The following is an 8,381-nucleotide window of genomic DNA, read 5'->3' on the forward strand; positions in this document are numbered from 1 at the left end:
GTCTTTTCTTAGTAGTTTATATGGTTAACGACAATGGTTGTACAAAATGGTTGTAGTAGAATTTTTTTTAAAATAATTTGTAGTGGTATAATACACACACTTGTAATAAAAGATAGAAGAAAAAGAAAAACCCAAACCCGATCCCGCGCTACGTCGTCTTCTTTCCCCCAAAATTTCAAGCCGACACCGCCGCTTCTCAATGCCAAGGAATACCGGCCGACCACCGTGCGATCTAGCCATCAACTTCGCGACCTTGGTTCGCCAGAAATTTGGCCCGTACGAGGACAAGTGAGTTCCCGAATCATTGGGTTCTTTGTTCGATTTCTTTTTCAAAGAATCCGAAGCTCTTCAAGCGAAGGTATGCTTTTCTTTTATCTTTTCATTTCCTTTTCCCCCCAAATTTAATGGAATTAATCTGGCTTATGGTACCAAACAGAAATGATACCGAATCTTGAGATACAGATGGAGCGAACACTGTAGCCGCCTCCTTCCATATTAATTTTTTTTTCGAAATTAAATATTTTCTTCAGCATGACATATGACCAGAAATGAGATTTCACACCTTTATTGAAGAACTCGTGGACTCTAATTTCGTCCTCGTTAGTTATATTCATTTAATAGCTTCATTTCATGTGAATATCTGACTCATGTTTCGTCAAATCATCCTCTGTTGGTGTAACTGTTTGTCATTTAGGGTGACCTTTTCCTGAACTTTGGACACTTTTATTTCCTTCTCATTTAAGTGTGTCTTGTTTGTTGCATCGTATTCTTGCTATTTGTTTGTCCATAAACATGCTTGAAATTTTGGTATATAGAGTTCTCACTCTTGTTTAATTTTGCATGACCGATTTTGAACACCAACTTAACATTATTTTGAACACCAACTTAACAGTATTTTTACAACTGTTTTGAAGGATTTGACTCATTGTTGGTTGGTTAGTTGTACGTATAATGGACAAAGATTGGATGTCAAAGAACAGGTTGTCACATGAATATGAGCTTGGGGTGGAGTATTTCTTGCAGTTTGCATCACGAAACGCTAACAATCCGAATGCAATGCCTTGCCCATGTTCAAAATGTGGTAATCTAAAGATGAAATATATTGACACTATAAGGGCTCATTTGTGTTGTAATGGTATAGATTTAACATATCATACATGGATTTGGCATGGTGAAGGATCTAAGTTCGGGAACTCAATGAATGATAGTGATCGAGTAGGGCAAGATGAACACAAATATTTTACCGAGGAACCTATAAGTATGGTACATGGTGCATATGATAGTTATGCTGAGAATCCAAACCAATTCCATAAGCTACTTGAAGATGCCGAGAAGCCTTTATATCCTGGATGTATTAAATTTACAAAGTTATCTGCACTTGTGAAATTATATAACTTGAAGGCAAAATATAGTTGGAGTGATAAAAGTTTCACTGATTTACTTGATTTGTTTGGGCAAATGCTTCCAGATGACAATGAACTGCCTTTATCTTTGTATGATTCAAAGAAAAGCTTATGTGCTTTAGGGATGGATTATGTGAAAATTCATGCTTGTCGTAATGATGGTATCTTATACCGGAAGGAGTATGAGGATTTTACCAGTTGCCCTATTTGTTGGATGTCAAGGTGGAAGTTGGGTAAAAATTCTACGATAAATGGAGGAGTTCCTGCAAAGGTCCTTTGGTACTTCCCACCTATTCCCAGATTTCAAAGATGGTTTCAGCAGAAGGTGATATATAAGGAATTAACTTGGCATGCTGATAAAAGAATTTTTGATGGATACTTGCGTCATCCGGCTGATGCACCATGTTGGAAAGTAGTGGATCATAACTGGCCAAATTTTGCTTCCGAGCCAAGAAATCTAAGATTGGCTATATCAGCAGACGACATCAATTCACATAGTTTGATGAGCTGCATATAGTTGTTGGCCAATTGTGATGATCACTTACAACCTTCCTCCAAATTTGTGTATGAAGAGAAAATTTATGATGCTCACTTTGTTGATTTATGGTCCCAAACGACCGGGAAATGATATTGATGTCTACTTAGCACATCTAATTGACGACTTAAAATTTTTATGGGATATAGGTGTTGATACATATGATGCATATCGAAAAGAAATTTTATCGCTTAGAGTTGTGTTACTATGGACGATCAATGATTTTCCTGCATATGGGAACATGTGAGGTTGTATTGTGAAAAGATATCATGCATTTCCAATATGTGGTGAAGAAACATATTCGACGAGGTTGAAGCATAGTAGAAAAATTATGTATACAGGCCATAAAAGGTTTCTTCCTACAAGTCATCTGTATCGAAGGCAAAAGAAAGCATTTAACGGGAACCAAGAGTTTAAACTCGCACCAAAACCATTAACTGGGCATGAAGTTTTAGAAAGAGTTGAAAGAATTAATTATCGTCTGGGAAAAATGAGTGGGAAGCTTCAGTTGAAGGTAGGTGATGAAAAATCATGTTGGAAAATGAAAGTCTCATCGATACATTACTTGACATTCCAGGAAAAACAAAGGATGGAGTTGCAGCAAGACTGGACCTCATGGAGATGAATTTGAGGACTGATTTGATACCAAAGATGGGGGGAAAAGAACGTATTTGCCAGCAGCCTGTTATACACTAAGCAAGTCTGAGAAAAGGAAATTTTGCAATTCTCTGTTTGGAATAAAGGTCCCTACGGGTTACTCATCTAATATTAAAAACCTCGTGTCGATGAAGGACTTGAAACTTGTTGGCCTTAAGTCACACGACTATCACACTTTGATGCAACAATTGCTTCCAGTGGCCATACGTGGTGTCCTGCCTAAACATGTTAGAGATACTATCACTCTATTGTGTGGGTTCTTCAATGTGTTATACAATAAAGTGATAGATGTCTCAAAGTTGGATGAGATGCAAAGGGAGATTGTGATGATATTGTGTTTACTAGAGAAATATTTCCCCCCATCTTTTTTTGTTATAATGATTCATTTGACTGTTCATCTTGTACGCGAGATAAAATTGTGTGGACCGGTTTGGTTTAGGCATATGTATCCATTTGAAAGATTCATTAAGATATTGAAAGGCTATGTGCAAAATTGCAATCGGCCTGAAGGGTGTATAGCCGAACGTTATATTGCTGAAGAGCCTGTGGAATTTTGCTCGAACTACATGTCTAATGTAGATACAATTGGTATCCCATCAATGCATCGGAGAGTACAACTCACTAAGCCTCTGTCTGGTTCAGTAATGCACTACACTAGTGATGATGAGTTGAATCAAGCACATCGTTATCTATTGGAAAATGATGTTGACGTTGAGCCTTATATCGAGTAATTTCTTTGACTTAGAAAAACTTTCTTGCTATTTTTTTAACATTCAATTGGTTAACTTATCCTTAATCATTGCATCAGGGAACATATGACATTTTTGGCTGCAAAATTTCCCCATAAGGCTAAGTCCAAAAGGTGGTTACAAGATGAGCATAACCGAACCTTTTTAACTGGTTACGTAATAGTGTAAGCTGTTTAATTATCAATATTATGGAGTTTTTTTAAAACTTAGGGATAAATTTTAGCACTTTGTGAAAGTGTAGGTTGCAAGTGCAGTTGGCAATTCCACTCGTGAAATTTCAGAAAGATTGAAGTGGGTAGCGCGCAGACCTAGCAAACAAGTGTTAAATTACTATAGTTATTTGATTGATGGTGTCACTTATCATACAAAAGAGCGAGATGATATATGAGTTGTGCAAAATTCCGGAGTAAGCTTAGTCGCAACGACAATGCAAGTTGCTAGTGCAAAGGATAAAAATCCAGTTTTGTTAGACATGATTTTTTATGGAGTTATTCAAGAAATATGAGAACTTGATTACCAAATGTTTCAAATTCCAATGTTTAAATGTAATTGGGTTGAGAATATTAACGGTATTAAAGTTGATGATCTTGGTTTCCCATTGGTAAACCTGAAGAGAATTGGATTCAAGTCTGACTCTTTTATCTTGGGCAGTCAAGCAAAACAGATGTTTTACATTGAAGATCCTGCATGGCATGTTGTACTTGCAAGTCCCATCAGAGAGTATATTCACTAAATGAATGGTGATGAATTGGAAAATGCTGTAACCCAATATCAATGTTTTGCACGAGGGTTTATATCAATGAATGTTGATGTAATAGATGAAAATGAACCGCCATGTATTCGTGAAGATTGTGATGGGTATTGGGTTGACAATAATTAAGTTCAATCCTAAATGACTTGAACCAGCATAATAGGTTACATTCCCTTACTGTTCTGCATATTACATTTTCATGTAGAAAGAAAAATAAAGAACGGAGTACTAACAAATTGTAAATGCTTGCAGGATGTCAAAGAATGAGAAGCCTAAACAGAATACTGCATATTCTGCCGACGACAATAGTTGTGGGGGCAAAAAAGTTTTGGAATCTACAGAGACGGAAACAACAAGATCATCTAGAGGTCATACACGTTTGGATAGGCTTGTTAGGCAAAGGGTTCATGGAATCAGAAAGGATGTAAAGTTCAATAAATTGGGACAACCAATAGAAGAATTTGCAGGTGAGATGCAAAATTATATTGGAGTTCTTGTTCGAGAAAAGGTAAAGATAAGTTATCAGACTTGGAAAATGATTCCAAATGATGTCAAAGATTTAATATGGGAATCGGTTAACGTAAGTTATAATGTTTTGACTATTTTAATTAGTTTTCATATGGTTATGTTATGTTTAATGTTATGGGTTAATATGACTTCTACAACTGACGTACAATGTTGATTAAGCTGGAAGAAGGGATGTCTGAACTCTGCAAATAACGAGTGGCGACAGTTTAAAGCTTTTCTCACTCAAAAGTTCATCCTTAGCAAGCGGGATAACACTGAGGATTTGAAAGAACCACCTACTGGGTTTAGTATTACACGAGATGATTGGAGTTAATTTATAATCAGTCGCTTGTCTAATGACTTCATGGTAAGATTCTTAATTTGTTATTTTCAAATAAGTAGACCATAACAAATTATTTCTATTGAAATCTGATATATGTGGACAGTTTTCAATTAACTAGAAACTACGTGATGAACAAAAGAAGAGAAGAAAGCAAAACATATACCTCCATCGTATGTCTCGCAAAGGATATGCACGTTTCGCCGACGAAATAGTAAGTATGAGAAAGCGAGTTAATTCGGAAAGTTTACTAAATCCATGCTATATGAGTTTTAAATTTGTTGATATCATACATATTGTTTGTGGGCAGTTGAGTTATGTGACGATGATGATATAAATCGAGCAATTATGTGGAAGAAAGGACAGGTCAATAAGAAGGGTGAATATGAAGGCGATGAATTGAAATTGACAATAGAAAAGATTGTAAGCAAACAATACATTAAAATGAATAATTTTTATTCATTATAACTGTTTTTTAGTAATTATCTTGTTCTTATGTGCATGACAGGATGGTTATGTGCAACAAAAAATCGAGGGTACGTTGCAGTTTGAAGAGGGAAAAATGATATCCTTACGAAAACACTGGATTCACATGAACATTCTGGTTGTGTGAGAGGTGTTGGAGGTCATATCACTCCAAGCATCTACTTTAATATTGGTAGAGTATGGAAGAGTCCTCTTGGTGATGATCATATAATCCTTAATCAAAAAAATGAGTTGACGGAGGCGAAGATATTAATCTCAAAACAAGATGCATGCATCGCAGAACAAAATGCACGCATATCAGATCAAGATGCACGCATACAAAGACTTGAAGAAATGTTCAAAAAGGGTGCAAGCAACTTTGACATTGAAGAAAAAGGTAGTTGTTCAGTAAAGTTGCATCCCATGAGTGACGATAAAATCAAAAATAGTGTCTCGAACTATGCAACTTCGCATGATGATGACGTGAGAGCTTTGAGCAATGCTGATTTTTTGCAGGTAGCTGATTATTGCAATTGTCCATGACTATGATTTGTATCAATTTATAACATGATTATTTGTCTTCTAGGGTAAGCCGGTTGCATTGGCATTGGAATCTAGGACCAATATTGTTGCCTATGGTACAATTGTCCATGTCAATGGGGATGATAAATTATTTCATGGTGTTCCATCTCCCATGAGTTGCATGCACGTATCCATTGATAATGCTGTGGACAAATTAGCACATTTGCCAGTTCCAATTCCAAATGAATGTGATACTGTTCGTGATGCTATAGGAACACATGTAGCTTGGCCAACACACTTGGTAGTAATGCAAGATGAGATAAATGGCAATTTATATTTACATTTAAAGTATCATAAAGAATTCAATATTGCAGCTAACATGTGTACATTTGCAATGTTTAGAAACTTCAAAGGAAGAAAAATGTCGACCACAGAAATAACATTGGTTTGTCTTCATGTGTGCCAAGATCTTTACATCTATTGTATTGTTATTGTAAACGTGCTCTAACCGATGAACAAAATCTATCAATGATTTTTTATCATGATTTATTTGATGAGGATTACCAACTACTTCTGCACCTTGAAGACATCATTCCTTTCTATAGTTTGGATCCAATATCTGCCAATTGTATAGTTGTGTACATGTGGTAAGTCTACTTCTTTTATTTGTTGACCACTTAAGCTTTATAAACTTAATTAATTTAGCTTATTCACATTATTCTGTTGGAAATTGTATGCATCTGTATAAAAAAATGAAAAAAGATAACAAGACCGACAACTTTAGATTTGTGAATCCACACACGATCCCATACATGCCATATGCGACCAAACCTGACAAAAACGGTAAAATCGAACATTTGAATGAAAGATCAAGTGTTTTGGCCAAAAGACTGAGTGGTGCATCAACAAATCAACTAGTTTTAGTGCCACATAATGTTGAGTGCGTCAAAATTACAATATCAAATTTAATTTATTTTCTCGACATTTTATTGAATTGTATGCACTAATTATTTGTTCTGTGCGTAGTTACCATTGGATTCTCACTGTCATCGATCTTTACAAGGAGATGGTTTATTTGTTGGATTCACTTAGTCATCGAAACCGTTACGATGACTGGAAATATGTGGCGGATATGTAAGTTAATATTTTGTTTTTATGTTAAATTTAATTTAGTGAATAAAACACTCATATGTTGACTGTTACTGATGTATGCAGGAGTGTAAGATTGTTTAATTCAAACAAGGGAAGGAAAGGGAAAAAACAAGCTATATGAGAAGTAGTAAAGGTATGCATGTATACTTAACGTTTATTTCAATTTGTGTATCAATCACTAACAATTTTTTTTAACATAGGGTCCACGACAACCAAATTCGAAACAATGTGGTTTTTATGTTATGAGATTTATGAGAGAAATGATTGAAAAAAATGCTACCAGTGAGAAGAACTCAATATCTTCAATTGTAATATTCGACATATTCTCAATATTCACAAATAATTGTGTATTTCTCATTTTTCAATGTCTTTATTGATTGTTTTTTTACTAATATTATCATTGTGTTTGTTCACAGTTCATGAAATCAGAGTACTCTAAGGAATAAATTGACTGAAGTGCGATCCGAGTGGGCGAAATGCATACAAGATTATATGTAACGACCCATTACAGGCCCAGTGGACTACCCATACGGCCCACTTCCCGATCGACCCAAGGCTATCCCGATCTTGGGCTCCCTCAAAGGGGTCTTTTCCCTCACGGGCTTTCCATAGGCGTCGTACGGGTTACTCATAGGATCTCCCCCTCCCTACCAAGGGGTTTCTTTCGCCTCCCCAGGACTCGATCCCATGACCTATAGGATAAGTACATTGATATCAAGAGTCCTGGTACCAGTTGAGTTAATATGGAATTTTGTGCCTTATTTTATGTAATGTATAAATTAATTCCAAATATAAAGTTTTAGGGCCAAAATTTAAAGAAAATCATAATCAAGGGTTTCGAAATTTATTGAGTATTCTAAGTGCACTTTTCGAAAGTTTTATGACTTAATTGAGATTTTCAAAAAGTTAAGGGACTATATTGTAATTAACCAAAAGATAAGGGGCTCAAAAGCAATTACCGAATTCTGAAGGACCAAAATGTAATTTTCGAAATTTAAAGGGAATAAAATGTAAATATTCGAAAATATAAGGGTCAATTGCAGGTATTCGAAAATTTGTGGACTAAAATGCAAATTTCGAAAAATTGAAGGTTTAAAATGCAATTTTTCAAGAGATGCTTAAGTTCAACGCGCAATCTTCTCATAATCTTGGGAAATTAATGATAGAAATTCTTTAAGCTTCAATACGAAAAGATTTAAAAGACGTTTTAGCCGCATGGAGGATTATCATTCAAGGTGTGGCAACCTATGCACTACTAGATTCGGGAGCTACACATTCTTTCATATATGAAACCTTTATC

At 35.5% G+C, this 8,381-nt stretch overlaps 1 protein-coding gene and 1 long non-coding RNA gene across 3 annotated transcripts; both read left to right on the forward strand.

Annotated features, from left to right (window-relative positions):
- Positions 1-1,458: 1,458 nt before the first annotated feature.
- Positions 1,459-5,494, forward strand: LOC142532346 (uncharacterized). The gene is made up of 9 exons (XM_075638662.1): positions 1,459-1,900; positions 2,088-2,181; positions 2,320-2,452; positions 2,682-3,322; positions 3,404-3,457; positions 4,348-4,603; positions 5,064-5,160; positions 5,253-5,333; positions 5,451-5,494. The coding sequence occupies exons 1-9, from the start codon at positions 1,459-1,461 to the stop codon at positions 5,492-5,494; spliced, it is 1,842 nt and encodes a 613-aa protein (XP_075494777.1).
- Positions 5,495-6,727: 1,233 nt separating this feature from the next.
- Positions 6,728-7,514, forward strand: LOC142532214 (uncharacterized). 2 transcript variants are annotated; one of them, XR_012816536.1, is made up of 4 exons: positions 6,728-6,869; positions 6,956-7,063; positions 7,145-7,214; positions 7,282-7,514. It is a non-coding gene; the product is annotated as an uncharacterized LOC142532214 (long non-coding RNA). The 2 variants fall into 2 exon arrangements; XR_012816535.1 differs by having other exon boundaries at positions 6,728-7,063.
- The last annotated feature ends 867 nt before the right edge of the window (positions 7,515-8,381 follow it).

Source organism: Primulina tabacum, chromosome 18 (assembly GCF_025594145.1).
Source record: "Primulina tabacum isolate GXHZ01 chromosome 18, ASM2559414v2, whole genome shotgun sequence".
NCBI classification, from domain to species: domain Eukaryota; kingdom Viridiplantae; phylum Streptophyta; class Magnoliopsida; order Lamiales; family Gesneriaceae; genus Primulina; species Primulina tabacum.

What these genes read in the sequence shown, in the direction of transcription:
- LOC142532346 (XM_075638662.1), top strand. Translation starts at nt 1,459, where the DNA reads ATGCTTCCAGATGACAATGAACTGCCTTTATCTTTGTATGATTCAAAG. An exon ending in GTGGGAAGCTTCAGTTGAAG is followed by an intron (nt 2,453 to 2,681) that starts GTAGGTGATGAA and finishes TTTGGAATAAAG; the next exon opens with GTCCCTACGGGTTACTCATC. An exon ending in CATAAGGCTAAGTCCAAAAG is followed by an intron (nt 3,458 to 4,347) that starts GTGGTTACAAGA and finishes AAATGCTTGCAG; the next exon opens with GATGTCAAAGAATGAGAAGC.